Below are 25,579 nucleotides of genomic sequence, written 5' to 3'. Positions count from 1 at the left end.
AAGTCTGCAGACAGACGGCAGGCGAAAAACCTTTTAAAATGCGTGTTTTCTGAATGGAGATCGGATCGATCAGGATAAACTAACCTGTAGCTGCTCCGTCCACACTCACAACAACGGCCTACAGACATAAATAAAGCAGCGTATTCTCCATGACACAGACAGTCTGTGGTTTGTTCTTGTTTAACTTTAGTCCAGTTTCTGAACAGATATGAGGAGCTGTGAGCTCTGAGTGCTAACAGCTAACGGCTGATGTGTTGGGACATGTTGCGCTGTCGGGTGCCGACCACTCACGAAGCGTCGTTTCTTGACTGGCAGCGAAAACCACCAATCACAGCAGTGCTTCTCTGGCTGGCTCTGTCCAATCACAAACAAGAAGTGTTCTCCCTAAAGGAATACCTTTTCCGTATAAGTTGAAATGCTGTAGCGTTTTGTGAAATGTTGTTTTGACTTGCACTTCAAGGCCACCGTAGATGTCAGTGTTGTGTCACATCTTGTTCTCACTGCCCCAAAGAGGACAACAATCTTCAGGGTCAAATACGAGTTGCCCAACCTTTACCAGTGGCCAATCAGAAAACGTTCATAAGTTACTAGTATTATGTGGAGGCCTCTAGTTATTTGTTATTATTACAGTTATTGTCTGTGATCTTAAATCCAATATGAGTCTGCCATGACTGTTCTTTCTAAATGACATAAGGTCCCGTAATGATAATCCTGTGTGAATATGGCTTTACAAATCATTTGTGAAAGTTTTGGAGAGCACTGTCAAATGATGTCATCCTGAAGATTGGTTTGCCAGATTGTAGAAATCTCCTTTCCAATATTGTGTTGTTTCCACGAAATCTCACCAAAAAAAAGTGGCTCACTCTGTGACACAAGTAGTTAGTAGAGAGTCAATGTAGAGTTAGAAGAGAGAAATGTTAATGTAGAGTTAGAGTGAATGGACAGTAGGTGAGTGTTTTTGTAACTGCAGTTCAACACGCCTGTCAAATAAATCAATCTGTGATTTATGGTTCTTGCATTGTTTGTTTTGTGAAGGAAGTAATACCTTGTCTTAGGTCATGTTCACACCAGCCTTGTTTAGTCTGGTTTAATCAAACCCTGGTGCGTTCAACCGCTTGGTGCGGTTCAGCCTATAAGCTAGGCTATATTTGCTTGTGACTGCTCACCTCACTGGTCCCCTGTGTACAACAAAAGGTTGTGGTACAATCTGATCAGAGCCCCCAGTCGTCGGTGAAACACCCTCCTTACTGCAGTCTGTCATTATATGTGTTTTATAATGTTTTAACACACCAAAGAAGAGGTGTGTTGCATTCACACCTAATAAGGTGTGAATGCAACCTTAGTTTCCTGAAAGACCTGAGTGAATACTTAGGACATAACACAGTATGGCTTTTAATACTGTTTAATACACAAGGGAGGTATCAAGACTAGAAAGCAAAGACAGAATATGGTATGTAAATGCATGAAACAATGGGAATGGCTGTGAGGGATGCAGGAGGAGCGGGGCCATGCAGGGACAGCAGGACCAGGGACAGCATTGGGAGACCTAAAGATGGGAGCCACATCCATACAGCAAGAAAGCAACACCAACCACTCACACAGACAGAGGAGAAAGGGTTAGTAACAAAACATGGGAGAAGAGAAGAAGGTGAGGATTTAAGAAACCGAGAGAGACATATACACCGGCATAGACTTTAAATTAAATAATACAGGGACCTGCAGGCAGGGACTGAAACATATAATTATAGAATATTACATAAATAATGTTTTAGGATTCAACAATCTCTTATCTCTTTGGATAACTGGACTTAAACTCACACTGTACATTTTACATTTTTACTTAATTTAATATTCCATTCCTACACACTTAATGTATATAATATCCTGCTTTATATTTATTTTGTTTACAGTAAATTGGTATTTTAACATGTATATGTTCTACTTTTTTAATGCTGTTTTATTTCTATTTGTGATGTTTACATTTTAGAATTGTTTATTTCTAGTCTTTTAATTTCTCTTATGTGCAATGCTAATCTTTAATGCTGCTGCAACGCAAACAATTCCCAAATTGGGATCAACAAAGTACATCTAATCTAATCTGCCAACAAATAAGACACTAAACTACTATATCATATACAAATAAAAAAGTATAAATACACATGTACTCTTCAGCCATGGGGCTCATAAAATGTTTTTGGGAAGAAAACTTGTCAAAACTGCTGGGGAAAAACACACTTAAATCTGCCTAGCAACTGGCCGGTCCTCACAGCACCGACCAAATTCACCACTTGTGTGAAAATGTGTGTTTTAACATTTTCAAGTGACTTTCTGTCTCACTACCCCCATCTGGTGTTAGAAATATTTTTTTCATCTTTGTGGCTATAGCAGAAAGGGGGGTCCTCACAACCTGCCCTTGGGTCATGGTCCTCACAAAAATAGCAAAACATGTATGTGTGTGTGTGTGTGTGTGTGTGTGTGTGCGTGCGTGCGCACGCGCGTGAATACCTGTGATACATCTCCGTTTGACAAGTGTGGACTTGAAGTGCACATTCTCTGACATGCCGCAGCAGCTTTGTCCCCCGGGCATAACTCCTGCCTACCTTAAACAACTTCTCACAAATGTCAAGCCCTTCAGCAGTCTGTAAGCTGCTGCCTACTTGTGCTTCAATCTCTCACAGAATCTCACAAATATTCCCTCTGTGAAATGACAGTCTGTTAGATTAATTTGACTCCTGGTGTGACAGCAGCAGCTGAAGCTCGTTTCACAGTAGAAAGCTTCTCCTGTGTTTAAAGATAAATGTAATTTGCATAAATAACCACCTATCTACTCTCCTATACTGTGTGTGGTAGCAGAGCAAGCGGTGAACATTTGCATTTTGTTAAGCAACGCCTAGCTTGTACTTACTTGTGAGAGCTTACACAGTTAGCAGAGCAAGAGTACTTTGAAAGCATCCATGTTCCTTTTGCAACACTACTCTTCATTACATATCCACATCATTATCATGAATCTGGAATCCAACCAGTTCTAATACACAGACTATGCTTATATACGATGCATACATAATGAAGGAAAACTACACAGAAGCATGAATAATAGATGAACATTTCTATTCACTGTCTCACATTGGGCCACATTTTTTATACATTTTGTAGGACTTCATCCTAAGAAATCAAGCCTTCTAGCTCCAGGGGGATCCCCCTTCAGATCAGATATTTAGTTGAGTATGGTTCAACCTTCCCCCCTCCCCCGTGTCCCTCCAGGGGTTAAGCTGTTGGATGGATAAAATGTACATGCTCAGCAATAGATCTCTGCCGACTCCCCTGCAGCTTCTATCCTTCCCTGTTCCTCATCTGCGTTCATTCACCACACCAGAACATCATTCATTATCATTAAATCCAGTTTGCTCAATGCATGAGCTGCTCCCACATCTCCATTTGGCAGACGTTCTCAATGTTTGTTGTCATATTTAACAAGATTAAGAAAATAACTATTAATATTATCCAGAGCGTTTATTTAATAGTTTATCCACATGACTGATGAGTTGTATAGATAGGTCTGAACATAATATTTTCAGATGCTTTTGCCAGACACGCAAACCTGCCATCACATCTGCGTCTCGTGGTAATTGGGATTGTGTGTTTGAAATATGCCCAATGGGATCCTAAACGGCCATTTTCCAGTTTACCATGTCTCTGCTTCTCATTTCTCACTGCATGTGACCACTGCTTGTGATCCCCAGAAGGAAGTGTTTTCGCTTTGGATCTCATTAGTCCAGTCCCCCCTCCATAAACACCCAGGCGCAGAAGGCCGGGGGCATTTGGTCCTTTAATGAGATCCATCCAGATGCTGCCGGCTCATCAGGACAAGCACAGATAATAAAAAAACACACATTTTTACCACTGCCCCCTGACCAGACCAAAAGCCAACTTTTGCAAAAAAAAGTGTTGACCTTAGCCCTCACAGTGTTTACAGTGTTGTGTAATTTTTTCACACACAGGCAATTATTGCATTTGTAACTTTTACTGTGGCGCTTTTAAGGGCGTTAGCAGCAGCAACGAAGAGTAAACCTTCAACTGGATAGCTATTCAACTTTCAAAATATATTTAGAAGTCTCTTTTAATGCATAGTTTCTGACATCATTTTTGGTGTGTATTGCACAGATTTTAAATAAATGCTGCTTTATTATTGGTGCTGCGGAGTGGAGCACAGCCACACAAATATACAAAAGTGTATTTTCTTCCAGTGTTTGCATGCAAGACACACTTAAGTTGACAGTGGGAAATCAAATTAAATAAGGAACATTGTTTCCTTCCAAGTTAAGCCATTACTAATTTGAATAGTTAGTTATCCATAATCTAGTTTGACATCAAATGTGTTGATTATAGTTTTATAATTGTTTTAGACAGGACTTATGACTCACTTCCACCCCCACTCCTGCCTAACCATCTGGTTGACAAACAGACACACAAGTTCATCATTTCAAATCTTGTTCAGGCAGGAAGGAGCTTGTCGTGTTGCCGAGATATTCTGAACAACTTCCTTCCTGTCTTAACGCCTTATCACAGGCAGAGCCCGCAAACAGAACAAGGCAAATTGAATCTTATGTCAGAGAGTGATAGAAATGAGAACCACATAGCAAGACAGCAGGATAAGAGGATGGATCCTTTCGTGATGTACCTTCTTGGCAGGCCACACCCCGCTGCTCTCTGGAATTAAGGTGGCGTTACATAATCCGCCTCAAGCTACACTGGGCAAAGACTTCTAATGGTTTAGTCCACCTCCACACCGCCTCCCTCTCCACTTCAGCACTGTGTTCCTCCTCTGTGCTCCTCCCTCAAACACACCTTGTGCAAATGACACAGTTTTCAGACAGCACAGCAGGCTTTGTTTACACAGCTATCCGACCGCGGCCGGTTAGCCTGCTCTGCTGCGCTCTGCTCCAGCAAATGCATGTTCAGAGTTTGGAGGGAAGGGATAGCCAGCCTTGAACCACAAGGGAGTGTAACCAGACGTTTTTACTTTGCTTTGAGGCCACAAGTGTGTTGAAATTCTTCACAGGAGGAGGTGAAACAAGAGAACATTTTGTTTTAAATGATTCTTTAGAAAAACCCCTCCACCGTTACACTGCTGTATTTTCATTGGACAAGGTGGGACCTACAGTAGAAGAAGAGAAGAACAGGCGGCAACATTTTCAAGCTTGAGTTGTGCTTGAGGCACAGCATTGAGGGAATCAGAAACAGGAGGACAAACCAAGGCATTTTGGATATACAAAACTTTTATTTTCTGGAAAACCCTCTTCAGGAGTTTATATTTTTTGGAGCGGGAAAGGTCGCTTTTGCTGTGCTATGCAGGAGAACTCCCATTCACTCTGTATCTGAGAGGAATACTTAGGAGAGAGATTCAGAAAAAGGCAATGGAGTGTGAACGCAGGGACAGAGAGCCCTGCTTGTCCGCAGCAGCATTTGTAAATCAGGTGCAATATTCCAACATCCTGGAAGGGAGGTTTAAACAACTGCAAGGTAAGAGTCATGATGATCTGTCAATTTCAATTTACTATTAGGGAATGTGTTTACCTTTTTATCCAATATTTGGTGTTTCTCTTATGGAAAAGTTGCTAATTTTAAGACTGTCCAAGACTGAAAGGTGTAACACTTTAAAAATATCCTGCTGTGTGCTAACATCGGAAATATATTACATTTTGACAATTTTGCAGGTGCTGTGGGTTGTAAATGAGTCTCCAGCAATAGCTCCACATTTTTCTCGCATAATTCATTACCTGTGAGAGGTTGACCAGACTCCTCTCTCAATTCTGCGTTATTGTAGTGCTTACTGTGGAGAGAATCTAAGAGAGCCGTTGCAGACAAACACTAGGCTTCAGCTCAGCTCTAAAGCAGGCAGTCTGGCACCTGATCACTGGGCCACCTGTCCTTTCCTTATCTTATTACAATGAACCGCTCTGTCTCTGGCTAAAGCCTGTGAGGTCCTGCAAACAGGAATCACAGAGACCACTGGTTGTAACATAGGACTTAGGAAATGATGTGGTAACTAAAGTGCAACCCCGCATTAAACTTACATTGATTGTAAGGGAATCTTGTAACTCACCCCTCAGTGTCTTGGCTAAAATGCTGGTGTTCAAATTGAAAAACAATATGGAGAAAAACTTTTTTACTTGGTCAAGGTTTTTGTTTGATCAACACATGTATCTGTTAGACTCTATTACCATGTGGCCTGTTCCTGTGAGCTTTAGACCCATTGGTCACTGCCCATGAGATAAGGTATTAGTGTGTAGTAGAGCAATAGTTTATTAAACTACCAGTTGGTGCTAGTGTGCATGAAGATCATAGTGTTTTGCTAGTTTCCGGTCCCTCCCTGGTTGCTGTCTGGAAAGGAGAGCTTAGGGTTTACTTGAAGGGCACGTCTCTCTGCATGTTCGACATTCTTATTTTACCTCCAATTTCACTAATATCTTCATTGCCACGGAGCGTTAGTCTGCTAAAGGACATGTATTCATATGTCTGAGTAAATGTGAAGTGATGGATACAAATATGTCTAAACCTTCACAGTGACGTGCTCTTGAGATAATATCCATATTTTATTACTTAGAAAATACAAGATTCACAACACTGTCACACTCAGCTGGGCAACCTCACACTCAAAGAAGCTGCGAGTACATACCTCCACGTCTTTTCCAACTTGTCAGGCAAGAAAACCTTTAACTCATTGTGTAATTATGGGGGTCAGAGATCAGTCACTAAATTTACGCTGACAAGAGATATTCCCACTTCCCTCCAACAAGAATATGATGAAATGAGGTTCATTCAAAACAAAACTGTATTTATGAATACTATCTTAAAGATGGGGAATTTTCGATGAGTGATTACATACTTTGTGTTTCATCTCTGCACGGTTATGTTCTGGATGGAGTTTGCTGTAAATATACTCACGCGCACATACTCAGACAGACACAAACACATTTTGGCAACACCCACTTGTATTTCTAGTTTGACTACCCTTGAGGCTCGTTCTGTGTGTCACTCCCTCTCTGCCTCACTATGTTAAACCATGATTTATGCTGATGCTACAGAAAATGCATGTTTGTTGTCTCATTCACACAACAAAGCATTCACAAAATAATTTTTTACACCAAACCATACATTAGTTACTTTCAGTTTAAATATTTTTCCACTTACAAGCTGTAAGGTCAGCGGTTACCAACTTCTCAAACATACAATTGATTTCCATTCTAACATCTTAACAGAGGGACTTGAGGAGAAAATATAAAAAAATAACACATCTCATTTATGTTTCGTGCCTGGAACTTGGTAAAGACTTATTTTACAGACTTCTACCATTAATGAATGCACTGAACAAACTAGCATTGTCTGACTCAGTGGTGAATGATAGGTAACTAAATAACTAAGGCCAAGGGAGACAGGTTTAATGGAACACTGAGGCACATGGTCATATTGAACTGAGAGGAGGACAAACTTTCATCTCTGGGAGATTCAAACAGTCTTTATTGACAGATGGAGCGACATTTGCTTTTAGTTTTTTTATAGCCTCTGTTTTTTTCAACCCATAATAACGTCATAGTTTAACCCTTAGAATAATATAAAGAGACGAAACATGTTTTTCAAAACCTTGGCTCTATAGTTTCCCAACTCACACTATCCACACTATTATGTAATCTTATGGTGCCTCGTGAGTTAAAAAAAACTCCTTCCTATTGCCTAATACTTCCAAATAATTCTGGTTATTGATGTTGGTGCCAAGATAAATACATGATCAGTTTTGTTTGATGTCCTAGTTAATAAATAAATACAGTGGGTTATGTTAGACTAAAGGGTCACCGTCCTCGATACCCGCACCCTCTGAGTCAACTGCTTTGGACTCTAATTTGTTTGCGTCAGTCGGCAGGCATAAGCAGTATTTTTTATGCAAATAGAGCGCACTTTGACACATTCAGAAATGTCAAAGTCAATAGTCCATCTGAAATCTTAGTCTCTAAAGTCACAACTAAGAAGTGATGCTAGCTTTTTTTATTCTTTCTCATTGAATGCTCTGCTGTCTAGATCAGGAATGTTTTTGTTTTTATACTTTATTAAAGAATTTGAATTGACATTGAAAGGGATCAATGTCGAATTTGGGTAAGGTTTCAAGGTCCAGTGGCCTACTATGAATTGAATGTTGTAACTTAATATTTCTAACACTCCTAGTGAAAGCTCTGACTCTGGTGGCCTCCAGCTGTAACTCAGAGTCACATTACCCTGGTGAGGGTTCACTATACGTACGTACAGTACAAAGACACACACATACACAAAATGCCTTTTTTGTTTGTAAAGTTTTACCAATATTGACAGTTTCCTTCTTGGAAGGGTAACTGGATAGTGCTGTTTTGGGGGCTTTAGGACATTTATTGTCCTGTTGACATTTCACACACTTTCTGTGTCCAGATGTTATGGCTGTGAGGTGTCTGTTTCGGTCTCGTTTCTCATGGGATTGGCCTTGGCCCATCCCCTCCTCCCCTATCTCTCCCATTATCAGCCACAGCTGCAGATGGCACAGCGGAGCATGACCTGAAGGGTTCAGTACCTTCACTGCCAATATAGAAAAAAAATATGACCGATCTTTAAGAGAGGTCTCTATCAGATTCCTCCTGTCTGTTTTGTCATTTTAAGAACAAAGTTAGGCCAAACAGTGTCTTTCTATACTAGTGACCGCAAACTGTTAAATGTGTAAAAATAACTCATGCCACATGTGGCAACGCGTCGGTTTTACCACAGGCTTACTTTCAAAGTCATACGCAAAGGAAGGGCACTTCCGCTTTTCTAGAGAGAAATGTCAAAGCATGTGCATCTCTAAGTGCCATTGTTCTCACTTTGTTTTGCACACTTTTTCTAATGATATGCAGGCAAGGCTTGTTAAATTCTATAGACATGTAATATGTAGTAATACACTGAGGGTACATTTCCCATTTGCTGCAGAGATATGTAAAATATGAGGGAAATAATATTTGTACTCAATGATTTGACATGCAGCCAGATGTCAGATGATATCCTATCCGACTTCTTACTTTATACCGTTTTTATAAGGCTGCTGTTGACTTTGAAGGAGTAGTAGATATTGTAACCTTTAATTATATAATACACAAAGATAAACAGGAGGGTTGATCATTAGGACTCTCTGAAATAGCTAAAGTTCTTTATACATCAATCAATGAAATACACTCAAGCTTATGAATACAAGAAATCACATACAACAGGCGTAGACCTCTTTTTCATTGTTTGATTTGCATGACATCCATTTTATGTCACACTCAACAACCATAGTTGACTCTTAGCTAAACCACCTAATGGTGTCAATACAAAATAGTAACCACTTACCACAAAGCTTTTTTTCAAAGTATTTTCTCCCGACTGTACGTGATGAATTGTTCATTAAAACAAATAACAGACTAAAAGGTCTTTCTCTAATGAGTGCCTTGGCTTTACTCTGTAATCTCATAGAGCAAAACACTTGATGGCTGATGGTTGGAGAATGGATTCTTGAGCTTTAGTTTCAGCTAAAGCGTTAGAAATCTCATGATACTTAGTGATTGCAGAATTACACACAACTAATACATTTGCCTTAGTGTATACCCTGATCAAATCAAAATCTCTGCAACTTTTTGAATCTTCCAAATATGTATTTTCTACTGTAGACATACATACACATCTACCACAATGTGGTTATCTGATCACTGACATTATAATGAACACTTGAGTCATCCTTTAATTAGTCTTTGCTAACTGTAATTTAAAGCATGTTTTGCACTCAGTTTAGCAAACATTTAAAAAGTAAATAATTGTTGACCTTGCTATTGTTGCAATTTAAATATATTGAACATGTTTTATATATTGTCAAATGTATAATACAAGTAAGAGCAGAGCTGAAAGCAAGACAAGTCAGACTCCCACTGATTAGTGTTTACTCTGTACCCTTTGGCATAAAACCATAATCTTGTCTGTGTGGGAATGTCCAAGATAAGGTCTTTTAAGCAGATTAAAGCAGACAGATTGATGGAAGCAGTTTGCTCATTCTTTCTGAGGACGGAGTGACCATAGGCACTTATTACACAAGCTCAGGCTGGGTGAGACACCAGATGTCAAGAGTTTATGAAGTCAAGGGCATTTCGACCAGGCTACAAAGGGAACCAGGAACGGCTAAGGAGGAAGGCATGACCTGGTGTGACACTGACCGTTGAGCGGCCCGACCAAGCAAGGAGGCAGAGGCAGAACGTCCAAAATTATAACCCGGGGTGGACATTTATTAAAACAATACACACAGCCTCAATCCTGCTGCTGCTGCTGTTTCACGTGAGCCCAGCCTGCAGCAACCAGGATCTCACACACACTACCACTCTAACAAGAAACAGCACTTAAATACACAGACACTAACTAGACACAGGTGACGGGGAGCAATTAAACACAGGTGAGGGGGGGAGGAGACAACACAGGGCACCAGGTGCACACAATCATCAGTCACAGACATTCAACATATTATTTGCACCCTGATTACCCTCAACCGCTGTCACCCTTATACCAGCATCCAGACGACATTTCAATAAATACGGTTTATGTAATATATTATGTGCAAAAACCAATCCAATGTTAACTGTCCAATCCTGCTAATAAAGTGCAATATTACCCGGCCCAAAGCCATCAGTCCATAGTGGCGAAGTGACCTTCGTCAAATTTCCTTCCCCCTCTCCCCAGGAAGCACAGTGTCTTTACAGTCTCGGTTTCGGGACAACCAGTCAGCCACCCGGTTTCAACGCCGGCACCTCCAGCGGGGCCGCTGAAGCCAGTGCAGCCGTTATCCGGAAGCTGTTTTGTCCTGTTGTAAGGCGTTGGTCCGCCCTAAATCCAACCCAGGCTCCGTCGCCTCCTCGTGGGTCCGATAGCTCGTCCGTTAGCTCGTCCGTTAGCTCGTCCTCTTTGTCTCCCGTCTCCTGCTGCCTCAGCAGCCGTGGCCCCCTGGTCAGTTCCAGGCCTAGCCACCCCCAGCCGCGGTTCCTCTCTCTGGTCCCTCTTCTTTCCTCTCGTCATTGTCACCTCCTCACTTGGTCGAATCCCACTTCTGACACCAATTGTGAGACTGACCGTTGAGCGGCCCGACCAAGCAAGGAGGCAGAGGCAGAACGTCCAAAAATATAACCCGAAGGGCATTTATTAAATGATCACACATAATGACACAGCCTCAATAAGTGGTTCCCGTGCCCAGCCTGCGGCCACCAGCAGCTCACACAGACTGACCCTCAGCACAACAAGAAACAGCACTTAAATACACAGACACTAACAAGACACAGGTGAGGGGGAGGAGACAACACAGGGCACCAGGTGCACACAATCATCAGCCACAGACATTCAACATATTATTTGCACCCTGATTACCCTCAACCGCTGTCACCCTTATACCAGCGTCCAGACGACATTTCAATAAATACGGTTTATGTAATACATTATGTGCAAATACCAATCCAATGTTAACTGTCCTGTGCAATCCCGCTAATAAAGTGCAATATTACCCGGCCCAAAGCCATCAGTCCATAGTGGCGAAGTGACCTTCGTCACACCTGGGCACAACTTGAAATGAGATGAAATGAGAAGCAGTTAATGATTATGCATGTGCTCACATTTTCTATATCTTCTCTGAAAGCTTCTTACATGTTAGGTGGTCTTAAAATGATCATTAGACATCAGTCCCATGTGTTTGAGAATGAATGGTCAGGGAATTGAAAAGTGTATAAAATATGCGTTGTGCATTTGTTGCTACTTTGTGAAGTGCTTACCTTGGTAAGTTATTTATGGACGGAGTCGCTATTTGTCCTCTGTGCTGAAATAACGCCACTGGGAGCCGAAGTGCAGTGTCATGCAAGACTGCCAAGGGATGAAGGATTCAGTGAGCAACATAGGAGACCTCTAATAGGGTGAATCACAACGAAGACTCTGACCCTCTGTCAGAACTTCTCCCCCACTCATGCATATGTTTGCCTCTATTATAGACAGACGGTGTCAGGGCACGGTCGTGGGTTGTCTACTGTGCATAAAACAACACGGCACACTTTTCAATGAGAAGTGCCTAAGCTTCATTCAAACACTTACACTGTTACACTGCAGGTTAACAGTGTAACCTGGAACAATCCCTAACTAATGTTGATTAACCACCATTAGAGTTGTTATGAATGTATTAAGTGATTTAAATGCCTTTGTATTTAGTCCTACCCTCAACCCAACCGCTGGCACTTACTAATATTTTTTACCATTTTGTACATTTGAGCAGTATAGGGGCTATCAGTAAATAAGTGCTATTCATACTGGTAGCCAGAAAAACGCTGACAAATATGGGTAGGCGACGGCGTCTAGTTGCCCTCGTCTTAAACTAAATTACACTGTGCTAGCAGAACCCCTTCCTATCAAACAAGATTCTGTCTCAATGATGTTGCACACGGTCTGACATGTCAGAAATCAGTCTGTGTAGTGATTTAAACAATATGTACAGGACAGGGTTCAAATGGGTTTGCATTTTTTCAATATGTACCAGAATGCAAACGCACACCTAATGTGGACTTGTTCTTTGTCCTTATACAAACACATATGTTGTTCTGACGCACAGATATATTGTTTTCCTTTATAGATATTTGTGTTTCTTGGCTCAGCGACTCACTGTTGGAGTCTTCATTTTATCACCAGACAGGATTAAGCCTGGCGGCATTTTTGCTCAGATTACTTGCAGATATTCATCTTTATCAACTGTGCTAAAGTTGAGGGTTGAATAGGAGAGTAGCAGCGAACTAAACCTCACTACCTTCAACCCCCCCTACCCCTCCCCCTCCCCCTCCCCTCCCACCTTGGCATATACTTAAAGCTTACTGCCAGAGACAAACATGTTCAAAGTGACTGGACATGCCCAAATATGCTTTTGAAACATATAATGATGCCTCTAACCACTAGTTCAGATCTGCCATTAGTAAACAATGGACAGAAACACACACTTGTTTTTCCACCTCACACTCAAATAGGCAGAGGGAAGGTAGAGCTGAGAGAGAAGAGGTCGTTTTATTACAGTTTTGAATCCACATTAAACATAGTTTAGAAAATTTGTATAGTATTCGGAGAAGCCAATAAATATTCTGAGCTGGATAAAAGGATTATCCACATTTGTGCTTGTATCACACCTTGTAGCCCCCATCTTTGGCAAAACGAATGTGTGTAAGGAAACTGTTGTGTTGTGTCCATGTTTCAAAGCTGGTGTAGAAAAGTCATTATTGTGGATTTTTTGGCAAAAAAGCTAAGATTATGACAGATTTAGTAAGACTTACTGGTAATTACAAGGCTTGCTTTCCAAAGCTCATATTTTCCCAATGTTCTCTCTTGTCCTCTATTGTGTAATTGTGTAGAAAGGTTGGCAGGCTCTGCAGGTATTTTGCATGACGTTAGAATTCTGACATAAAGGAAGCATAGTCTCAGTTTCTTTTCTCACCTTCAGCCATGAGGGTACTCTCTGTTAACAATAAACAGGCTTTCTGTTGCTAGGCATTCTTGCAGGTAAGTACAAAAATAATGAACCATTAAGAGCTAGATGTAAAAACATTACAGTTGACATATCTACAAAAAACATGATCCACAAATGTCACAGTGTTCTAGAAGACAGCTGCACCGGTTTTTTTGACCTTCTCCACTGTAGCCGCACTGATGACAAGTTTGTGTTTGCTCGCCATAATGAGCAAACAGCTCACAGACAGACGCAATGTTTGTCTCTCTAGTGTTCTCGTTCAGTTGCCTTATAATTAGCAGCGAAGCCCCAGCAGTGTTGCAGCATTTCTTCTTGAGGACCCCTGCCCCACTGCCTCCTCCTCAGTGCAGGGCTCTGTCACAACACGACCAAGTGTCAGGAGGAATGTAGGCTCCTCCACTTCCTCTCACCTGCCCGGGTAATCCACCTCTGCTGGCTCATTAACCAGCTTCAAATAACTTAGTGGTACTTTTTTAATATAGAATAAAATAATGTGTTATACAGTAGTGGTGCTTTTGGAGAGCCTAATCTGTAAAGTTTAAATTTTGTTTTGATAAAATGGAATGATCCAAAAACAACCAGCACACCCACAGTAAGTAGAGGAACTAATGTACCAGGGCTGTTTGAGCAATACTAGAGTGTGATGCCATAACACTTTCTTGTTTGTCCGATATCCTTGAGTTTAGGTGAACCATGAAAAAGCACAAGTTCAATTGCCACCAGACTAAAGGGCTGATAGCAGGTATAGCAGAGAAAAAAAACATGTCTCTGCCACAGTTGTAACCTTCCAGATATGCCTGTAGGCCATGATCATAGGCACACCTGCTCGGCATTCATAAATCAACACTTTCCTTAAAGGTACACTGTGTTAGATTTAGAAAGATCTATTGGCTATCGGTAGAAATGGAATATAATGTAGAGGACATAACCAAGTCCTTCACGCAGCTCCTTCAATTGGTATAACTATATAATACAAACGTGTGTGGAGATTTAGAAACACAAGACAACGCTTTGTGGAGGGCTTTTTCATAAAGCATGATGCAACACAACGAAATGCAGTAACCCCAGTCCATTATGCCACAAGGAAAACATGACAAGACACAAAAGAACAAAAGCAGAAGGAGCAGTTGTGCATTCCTGAAGTGCATTTTTTAAATTTGCAACTCAAGTCTGTTATTGCTCCAGTTAACTGTTATCTCTCTCCATCTCATTTGGATAGTTCATGTGCTGTGTGTTCAACATGTGGTAGTATCTGCATGTGTCCTCAGTTGTTACCAAGCTCTCATACAGGAAATGAGTGAGGGAGGAATGAGTGTGGCATAATCCAAAAATGATACTTTACCTTTTGATAACACAATTATCATGCTTCCTCTGCAGTCTGGTGTAAGAAAGGGCATAATGAAAACAAGGTATTATTTTGTTATTTAGATTTTAAGTTATTGTTATACTCTGGTTCCTAAATCAAAGGTCAAACACAGAGGTCATGGCTGTATGGGATTAAGTATTTGAATAATATAAACCCGACAGTCCCGACACATTTGCTGTTTAATCATTACTAGGAGCTATCTGGATTACTTATTTCAAACTCTCGTACGGTATAGAAACAGGGGGGGTACCTTTAGCTTGCAACAGGTTCATCGTTATTTCGCCCTTGCATGACATTTCAAAATCTGACAGTTGGCTTGGTTGAGTGGTTATTTGCACAACATGCTTTCTTTAGGTCTTTCACATTGCTTGCACTTTTTTGGAGTGACTTAAATATATGAACACCGTGATAACTTTGTTATACTTCTTAAGCCACTTTTGATACTTCTTGTACTCAATTTCCACAAGAGATTTGTGAGCATCCTAATGATTTGTATAGTTTCTCTAATAGAACTGTCATAATACAGCAACCTTGTAATTTAATCTCATGAATCTCTTTTTGAGATCGCAATGTTAAAATGGCTGACCTTCACAATCTCCTTCTGTTACATGAACTGCCAAGATACTTGCACCTTGCCTCTGGGTTGAAAATCAGGGCTTTGAATAGTGTGGCCTTTAAACAGTAACTACTGTAGCACTAAGGTAGTTACTACATAGTTGAATAATGATGACATTTATATGAATACATCTTTTCCAGATACCCCTCAATGCTTCTTTCTGCAACATCAATTGCATTTGTACCTTCTGTTGTTCTTAACCACCATAGGTATTACTTAAGATGTAGATGTCAGGTTTATGTTGTTACACTAAGCTGCTTTGAAGTATAAAGAAGGTGTGGTGTGTTGCACTATCAAAGACATCCTTATCATAAAGCTATATACAATGAACACTTAAAATACAGCTTTACGCAACGTTTGGCTATTTTAGGTTTGGTTTGTGAAGTAATATGAATGAAAATATGAAGGGTTTGCTATTTTGCCTGTTTTGTTGTGGGCTTTGTTTGGTTTACCTAATTATTACAGAGCCGTTCCTCTGATCTATTTACTATTTACTTCCGGTTTTTTTTTTTCATGGGCTTATTATATATATATATATATATATATATATATGCTAGAATAGTGTTTTCAAACGGCAGAAAGACCTTGTGTCCTAGAAAGGAGGTCACCTTGTTAGGTAGCAGAGCAGGATTAGCTTCTTACTCCCCTGGCCCATATGTCTGAGCTGCTGTTAAAGATTAATATATTGTGGTTCTTTTTTTAAGTCCGGCCCCAATAAAGAAACCACTCATATAATTGCCTTTTTGGACAATTTAGCATTGTCACTTTTATTAGCTAAATGCACATAATCAGGGTAATTAGCATAGCACACATGAGCAGAGCCATCAGTAAACATTGGTCTAAGGAGTGAAAACCTCTCACTAAGCTGTCAATGCAGTGATCCCTTAATGGTACAGCTTATCTGTAAAATGAACTAGTCACGACACAGGCTGAAGTCCTTGGTCTTGGTTATTGACTGTGTTGGTGTTTGTTTAAAGCAAAATGTAATCCTTGTTAATATTTATTTCTAATGATACTCAAGCCAGTGGCGTCTCAGTTATCAGTGATGTAACTTCAGCATTTCTCACTCCCCGTTGTTTCCTTTGCAGATGAGCGTGAAGCAGTGCAGAAGAAGACCTTTACCAAATGGGTAAACTCTCACTTGGGCCGGGTGACCAGTCGCATCGGGGACTTGTACACCGACCTCCGCGATGGCCGAATGCTCATCCGCCTTCTGGAAGTGCTCTCTGGAGAACAGCTGGTCAGTATCTCACAGACACACAGAAACTCCCCCCACCCCCCTCTGTCCTAACCCTGACCCAAGCCCTGAGGGGCCATGACCCTCAGACAGCACCACGAGGAAGGAGAAATCATGCGCTCCAGTTCTTCTTTCTTTTTGTGTGATTTGCTTCTCCCCCTGTTTCTACTTGTTCTTCTCTTTTGAAATGGCTGATGTCCTAATGTGTGTTTGGATCCCTTTTCGTCTATATTTCTAACTTTTGTCTTCTTTGTTTTTCTTCTGCTCCCCACAGCCAAAGCCCACAAAGGGCCGCATGCGTATCCACTGCCTGGAGAATGTTGATAAAGCCCTGCAGTTTCTCAAGGAGCAAAAAGTCCATCTAGAAAACATGGGCTCACATGACATTGTGGATGGTAATCACCGTCTCACGCTGGGTCTCATCTGGACAATCATCCTTCGCTTCCAGGTAACATATAAAGCATATTAAGTGGAGCGCGTGCCAGATTGCTTTACCTCTTTCAAAGAGCGAATGTAGCCTTCGGGACATCATGTCTCTGCATGAAGCCCATCCTTAGGCAAACTCACAAAATGTTTAAAAGGTTAAAACAGTATTCATGCTTTTCATGAACTCACAGTCATTGCCTGTCAATTTCTGGCCCCCTTTTCTGAACGTTTTTATAATATACTAACAGAAAATAAATTACAGTTATAATTTTGCGAGTTCTGCTCTGCTCACAGATCCAGGACATCAGTGTGGAGACGGGGGACAACAAGGAGAGAAAGTCAGCTAAAGAAGCCCTGCTGCTTTGGTGCCAAATGAAGACTGCTGGGTGAGAAGAGGGAGAGAAAGGACTCAATTACACATATTTTACCATATTTTACCATTTATGCTTTACTTGTGCTGTGTTGAGTTAATGATTGATGACTTCTGCTCCGGCCTCTGCAGATACCCCAATGTCAACATCCACAACTTCACAACCAGCTGGAGAGACGGTCTGGCGTTCAGTGCCATCGTGCACAAACACAGGTCATTGACTTCTTCCTGTTCTCAATGTTATCGGCTCCAACAGTAAAACTGGCCCCTGTTAGGCACACACCTATATTATATATAATTAATAACAACAGGTCCTTTGTTTAAAGTGTGGATTTCAGATACTCATCCTGGAAATCAAAAAGGTGTCCGGTATCTCCCCCCCCCCATCTTTTATCTCCCCTAGCCTAATGCACCTGTCGCAGAAACATCACACTTCTCAGAGGTGTTTTTATCCCCTTTTCCATTTAGGTCTCCTCATACTCCTCCCATCCTTCAATACGTCTGCAGTATGGCTTAAAGGCTGAAGATAAAATAGGGTGTAAGATGACCTAGATCACAGAAATAATAACCCACTTATTTCCAAAAAGGAGCCATGTTTGATTACTCACTTGCACACCCTGCTGTTCAATACATTGAATGTCTGAGGTGATACTTGAACCATAATGAAGGTTTAGAGTTACTGAACCATGAGCTCTTCATGTAAATCTTGACGCTGCCATTTACACGATCAGGTTTCTTTGCAAACTACAGAAGAGGCAACAAAGCAAACATTTACAATATGCAGAGTTTTTTCCCTTACATTGTTAAAGTAACTGAAAGTAAGAAAAAGGGGACCTATCATGCAAAATGCACTTTTTGATGTCTTTTATACATAAATATGTGTCCCCGGTGTGTCAGGGAACTCACGCAGCGTCAGAAAATAAAACCCTCTCTTTTCCTCCGTACCCAAATCTCTAAAAACGGGGGTTACAACGGAGCTGATCCAGATTTGCGTCCGATATGGCGTAATATCGTAAATGTGGACCCACGGCCCAATCAGAAAGTTGCTATCAGAAACAATGCCCGACTGTTTTGGACGCAACATGGTCGGTGTTTACTTTAGCATCGCTAACACTCAGAGCTAACATGTACTGGAGAGCATGTGTGTGAAGAAGCAGGAAGTAAAAAGGAACTCACCTTGTGGTATAACCGGCAAGAGAGAAAGCCTTTGAGCTCCATACTGTTTCAGAAATAATCCTTGATAATCCATAATATGGCGTTTCATCACGGTAGTATTTAGTTTAGACAGTAGCTGGGTCCCGCATGAGCTCAGCCCCCTCGTTTGTTTTTAATCAATTTTTTAATTTTTTAAAGCTTTATACCCAAAATCAGCACTTTTGAAACAGGAAGTGAAATAGAGGGATATGAGGCATGGCTAGAATGGGTGATCTGTTTGGTATTTTGAGCAAAACACTTCATAGACATGTTTTTTATATATTTGTATATATCTGAGACCTATGCTATTGCCTAAAAATAGCATGATCGGTGACCTTTAAGTTTATTGAATTAAGAACATGCTGCAGACCCAAAGGTTCCATGGATATTGTACAAATCGGCTGTGGCTCAGTGGATAGAGTGCTGGACTTCGACTCAGGGGGTAGCAAGTTCGAGTCCCACTGCAGTCAGCATGTCGTTGTGTCCCTGGGCAAGACACTTCACCCCAAATTGCTCCTGTGGGGATTGTCCACAGTTCTGAATATATGTAAGTCGCTTTGGATAAAAGCGTCTAACAAATGACATGTAAATCCAACTTTTGAATTTTGTGCTCATTCCCATATTTTGAGAACAACAGTTCTTGATTATTATTCAATGAAGCTGAATTATATATAAGCTCCCAAACTCATTTTACACCCCTCTAATTCCTAAGAAGGCCCAAATTGAAACATGGCTCAGGCAACAATAAGCAATACTTGGCAGAAGCATCTTGCCTAATCCACAAGTAAAAAGCCTGTTTGCATGCATGAGACTATTCTTTCATCTAATGCACCCTGGTCTTTAAACAAACACATGCATTGGAGTTGAGTGCACAATGTATTTTGTCTTTATTAATAAAATGACTGTGTGTCAACCTGAGAAATATTGCAAATGGCTTGCACCCTACTTTACAATCCGTTAATATTAAAACCATAAATGTTCCCATGTCATTGCAGACCTGACGTGATTGAGTTTGACAACCTGAAGAGGTCCAATGCTCACTACAATCTCCAGAATGCTTTCAATGTGGCTGAGAAGGATTTGGGACTCACTAAGCTGCTGGACCCAGAAGGTGAGTGGGTGAAGCCTCGACAAAAACATGAAGCATTTCTATCACAAGTCACACTGACGACACTGTCCACACAGGCACTAAACTGGGGCCTGTTGCCTGAACAGATTGATGGCTGTTCAGGATTACTGGAATTAATTCTAGCTTAGGCAACACAGCATCACATGTCAGCTACACTGACATCACAAATGGTGTTTCCATTTTAGCACCTAATCAACTTAAACTTGACATTTAAAAGGTGAAGTGATGAAGTCATAATATGTCATTCAGCAATTACATTGTGATTTTCAGATTTAGAGATAGTTTTAAAGCATAGCCGGCTGTGTAAAGTACCACATCATGATACACCTTATTTTTCGCTGATAAAAAACGAACACTTTAAAAATCTGGTGTTTTTCATTAATTTCACATAATAAAAAAAAACATCATGCAACCCTAGTTTAGGTTCTTTCACTCGCAAATGGATCATACTAGGGCTGTGCAATTAATCGTATTTAATCTCGATTGCGATTTTGGCTTGCAGCGATTACGAAAACGACGTCATCGAAATAAAACGATTTTTTATTTTATTTTTTATTTGTATTGGTTTTTCAGTTGAATTATACTTAAAGTTCAGGGTAATCAACTGTTAAAAACATATTGTTCAAAAAAATGTTTTCAATAAATGGATGTTTTCAAAGTAAATGGATAATCGTTTTTAATAATCGTGATATCAATTATTGACCAAAAATAATCGTGATTATGATTTTTGCAATAATCGCACAGCCTGTAGATCATACTATCTTTTTTATTTTCAGATGTTAATGTTGACCAGCCAGATGAAAAGTCCATCATTACCTATGTGGCGACCTACTACCATTACTTCTCCAAGATGAAAGCCCTGGCAGTGGAAGGCAAACGTGTTGGAAAGGTTTGCTTTGTTCTGTGTGTATCAGAATACCTTTATTAGTCCCACGGAGGGGAAATTTGCGTAGTTACAGCTGGAAAAAGAGCCACAGACAGCTTAATGTTACATATGTTAAATATGTGACATGCATTAAAAAAAAGTACTAAGTTCTAAAAAATATATAATAAAAAATAAAAAGTTACATAATTTAAAAGAAATACACATCCTGTAAAAGTTCTTAGGATTTAGCAGCCAGGTATATATTACACAGTTATTAACGGCATTTATATATTGCACATAGTTTGTTAGTATTTAGCAGCAAGGGGTGATATAGTCTGTGTTGTGGTGTGTGTGGGAGGGGGGGGGGGTCAACTAGGGGCTTTGCTGTTTGTATAGTCTGACCGCTGCAGGAAGGAAAGAACTGCGGTATCTCTCCGTGAGACAGTGTATGCATGTTTAAAAACAATGGGTACATGTACAGTTCATGGGAAGATGCCCAGCAGTTGCCTTGATTCAGAGATCCCTCTCTTTTGCAGGTACTGGACTATGCTATTGAGGCTGACCAGCTGATAGACAAGTATGAGTCCCTTGCCTCAGAGCTGTTGCAGTGGATTGAGCAGACCATAGGGACGCTGAACGATCGGCAGCTAGCTAACTCACTGAATGCTGTGCAGAACCAGCTCCAGGCGTTCAACTCATACCGGACTGTGGAGAAACCCCCCAAGTGAGTAACAGAAGGCTGGGTTAACATAAACACAATGAATGACAATCTGCTTGTTATCCAATATAATCCAAAGTGTGTTGTTCCAAAATGCTAAACCAAGGTGTCTGTCTCCCCAGATTTACAGAGAAAGGGAACTTGGAGGTTCTCCTTTTTACCATTCGAAGCAAGATGAGAGCCAACAATCAGAAAGTGTACATGCCAAGAGAGGGCAAACTCATCTCTGACATCAATAAGGTATAACGTGCTACAAATGGTTTTCCCTCTAGAAATATGAAACTCATGTTTAATAATGTCATCAAATCAACACAAGCATGCTGCTGGGAAAATTGTTAAAGGTCCCATGTCATGCTTTTCCGGTTATTACCCGTCCCCTTGTGTGTTATGAAGTTTTTTATGCATGTAAACGGTCTGCAGAGTCCCAAACCCTCAAAGTACACCCTGTAGCGAGTAAAACTCTAACACAGAAAAGACCTGTCTATGCTGCCCCAGAACATCTCGTTGGAGATTTTCTTTTTCAATTGCTTACTTCTTGGGTATAGTGACGTATTTAGTGATGTAACGTAACGTCCGTGGAGCCTTTAAGTTTGGACCAATCCGCGGACTTCCTCACACACACACACTCGACGGGACGTTGCGAGGCTCGCTAGTGCGAGAAACGGGACACTGTGAGCTGGCTCACTGGTGTAGGGTCGGCGAGACAGCGAGACACCGCGGAACTCAGCCTGAGCACACACACAAACTCCCAGCCAGGCTGCGGGTGTGTGTGTGTGTTCGGGCTGGGTTTCGCTGTGTCTTGCTGTCTCGCAGACGGCCACTGGGCTCACAGGGAGGGAGGGGGGGCAGGAGCTCCAACAAGCCGTTTAGGACAGAGAGTGAATACACATACTATACAGAGATGCTGTATGAGAAACCAATGTGAGTTTGGAAAATTGCACAATATAAATCTATTCTAGTAGACCTCAACAATGGAATTATGATCAGTAGAAATGGCCATGACATGGGACCTTTAATGTTCGACTGAATGTTTTCATAGCCCGCAGGTTTATCATCTAAAAACTGGGTTTTACAAATTGGCCTCATCGTGTATGCAGCATATGTTTCCTAGTTGCAGGATGTAACCAACTGTTTCTATTTACATGTGGCAGGGATGGGAGCGATTGGAAAAGGCAGAACACGAACGAGAGCTGGCTCTGAGGAATGAGTTGATTCGCCAGGAGAAGCTGGAGATGCTCGCTGCACGTTTTGACCGCAAAGCAGCTATGCGGGAGACGTGGCTGAGTGAGAACCAGAGGCTGGTGTCTCAGGTAGTCAAACTAGATTTGATTCAATCAACAAAAACATATGGCTGCAGATACTTTCTTATTTCTGCCTGAATACATTGAATAGTTTTAATGTGATAAGCTCACTCATCTCTCTCACTAGGATAACTTTGGGACTGACTTGGGAGCCGTGGAAGCTGCCACCCGTAAACACGAAGCCATCGAGACAGACATCGGGGCTTATTGGGAACGCGTGGCTGCTGTGGAGTCCGTTGCCAAAGAGCTGGAAGCCGAGAGATACCATGATGTGCGGCGTGTGACTGCGAGAAGGGATAACGTGCTCCGACTCTGGGAATACCTGAAAGAGCTTCTGGCCGCACGTAGAGAGCGGCTGAACGCGCATCGTGACCTCCAGAGACTGTTTGAAGAGATGCGCTACATTATGGACTGGATGGCAGACATGAAGGTACTGACCCCCTGCTGTGCATTTCTTCTTTCTGTTGGCTTTGTTTTTAATCAACAAAAAGGAATGTTCTAATCCTCTCAATGAAGTGAGTTGTTGTTCACATATGGCAGCTTTAGTGTCTGCGCTAATCAGTGCACCATTAACGGCAGTAATTAGCTTTACTGAAGTTGGCTAGACTTCAACCACTAGGAGTGTGTCTTTTTCTCCTTGCATGGTTACATTTTGGTCAAAATGTGTGTTTTTATCAATAATTATTAAATGGCTTAGTTGAATACTCGATTCTGATTGGTCAATTCAGAACACGTGACACGTTGTTAATCCAGTAGTACAGACCGCTGTCAAGCACTTATTGACCATTGTTAAGGACGCTCACATCTGCACAAAGAAGTTCGGTCGATCGAACTGTATGCAGTTTTCGAACTGACAAGACAAGAGCGACAAGAAAACAGCGGAGAAGTAACGGGCAGGAACCCTCCTTTTTACGCAGCGGTCCAGACATAGACATCAAATGGCAAAACATATTCAGTTGCCATTTACTTTGGCATTAGGGCAGGGATATCTAGATACTTTCCAAGGTTTGACATAATGAATGGTGCCACTTTTAAAGCAAGCAACGATGTTTTCAAATCTGTAATCAAAAAGCTCCGCCTTCCTGCCGTTGCTACGTATTTCAAACGGTAACAACGGACTATTTTTCTTAGCGGATGCATGTCAATTTAAATCAATACAAACAACTATTTTTAAACCAATAAAAACATTTTCTAAATCCATAAAAGCATTTCAATTGATATTGGGAGTCATGTCGTTACTTTGTTGAGAATGTGGTCATCGTGGGGAAAAGAACACCCTTCATGCCGATCAAGAGCATGCTGTCGGGTGTTCTTCTTTTCCCCATAATGACCGCCTTGCTGCACATTATCCCTTACTTGTTTTAAAATTGTGAACATCCATATATAAGGCATCTGTTTAAAATACTAACATGCTTGCCTTATTTGGTACTCTTATCATTACTAACTAACAAAGAAGTGTTTAATTTAATGAGGAAGAATTAGATGGATGGATTCATTGCTTCTGTCATTTTCAGTGGTTACTAGAATCATGTTGTTAATGTCTTGGTTTGTAATCAGCCATTACTATATCATGAGAATGCTTGTAGAGAGAATATGATGTCTTTTTTTAACTGTGGCTTTAGCACAGTGTGGTGTAGTGATATAATGGTCTTCTGCTCTAATGGCTCAGATAGAGGAATTCTCTCAGCTGTGGATTGAGAACCAATGCTCAGGCTCCCTGTGTGTTCAGGTTAATGGTCTGAGGATGCAGCTTGCTGAAATTCGATCCGCTGTTATAATAGTCTTTTTGGTCGTTTAGATTATCACCAAGTACAAGACGTATCTCAATGAATGGTCATGATGTTTGAGGAGACACCTACATTCCGGTGCTGCTTTGTTGGAGGATTAAAGGTCCCATGACATGCTTTTCCGGTTATTACCCGTCCCCTTTTGTGTTATGAAGCTTTTTCTGCATGTAAACGGTCTGCAGAGTCACAAACCCTCAAAGTACACCCTCTAGCGAGTAAAACTCTAACACAGAACATACCTGTCTATGCCGCCCCAGAACGCCTCGTTGGAGATTTCTTTTTCCGTTGTTTATTCTTGGGTATAGTGACGTAACGTAACGACTTCCTCACACACACACACTCGGCAGGACGTTTCGAGGCTCGCTGCTGCAAGGAGCGGGACAGTGTGAGCCGGCTCACTGGTGTGGGGTCGGCGAGACAGCGAGACACCGCAGAACTCAGCCTGAGCACACACACAAACTCCCAGCCAGGCTGCGTGTGTGTGTTTCGGGCTGGGTTTCGCTGTGTCTTGCTGTCTCGCAGACGGCCACTGGGCTCACAGGGAGGGGGGTGCAGGAGCTCCAACAAGCCGTTAAGGACAGAGAGTGAATACACATACTATACAGAGAAGCTGTATGAGAAACCAATGTGAGTTTGGAAAATTGCATAATATAAATCTATTCTAGTAGACCTCAACAATGGAATTAGGATCAGTAGAAATGGCCATGACATGGGACCTTTCAATGTTTTGCTTTTAAAGATGAAATAACTAAATATTCCTTTTCTTCTGTGTTCTTTTTCAGGGTCGTCTGCAGTCTCAGGACAGCGGCAAACATTTGCATGATGTTTTAGACCTCCTGCAGAAACACACTCTGGTAGAAGCAGACATATCCGCTCAGGCAGAGAGGATCAAGGTGGTCCAGGGATCTGCACAGCGCTTCACTTCCTATGAACAGGGTGAGTCCTTTAACAGGTTTTTAACATATTCCCTGTGCAGAACATGCAGCTTAAGTCTTACCTATTTGGGCGCAATTTC

The 25,579-nt window shown here is 41.3% G+C and overlaps 1 protein-coding gene across 8 annotated transcripts in view; it reads left to right on the top strand.

Annotated features, from left to right (window-relative positions):
• The window catches only part of sptbn2 (spectrin, beta, non-erythrocytic 2), a 76,899-nt gene that overhangs the window by 32,300 nt on the left and 19,020 nt on the right, over positions 1–25,579 (top strand). For 5 of the 8 annotated variants that reach the window (XM_079647421.1, XM_079647420.1, XM_079647423.1 and 2 more), the window contains 11 exons: positions 16,626–16,777; positions 17,049–17,222; positions 17,495–17,586; positions 17,703–17,783; positions 19,760–19,875; positions 20,670–20,782; positions 21,295–21,482; positions 21,599–21,716; positions 22,628–22,786; positions 22,905–23,207; positions 25,347–25,500. In XM_079647421.1, coding sequence (XP_079503547.1) covers positions 16,626–16,777; positions 17,049–17,222; positions 17,495–17,586; positions 17,703–17,783; positions 19,760–19,875; positions 20,670–20,782; positions 21,295–21,482; positions 21,599–21,716; positions 22,628–22,786; positions 22,905–23,207; positions 25,347–25,500 — 1,650 coding nt within the window. Of the gene's footprint in view, positions 1–4,888; positions 5,521–16,625; positions 16,778–17,048; positions 17,223–17,494; positions 17,587–17,702; positions 17,784–19,759; positions 19,876–20,669; positions 20,783–21,294; positions 21,483–21,598; positions 21,717–22,627; positions 22,787–22,904; positions 23,208–25,346; positions 25,501–25,579 lie in introns of those variants that run through there. The other 3 variants (XM_079647425.1, XM_079647424.1, XM_079647426.1) reach the window with 2 other exon arrangements.

Source organism: Notothenia rossii (genome assembly GCF_949606895.1).
Source record: "Notothenia rossii genome assembly, chromosome: 9".
Taxonomy (NCBI): Eukaryota; Metazoa; Chordata; class Actinopteri; order Perciformes; family Nototheniidae; genus Notothenia; species Notothenia rossii.
The sequence above is the reverse complement of the archived record's forward strand: the minus strand, read 5'-3'. Positions and strand labels throughout refer to the sequence as shown.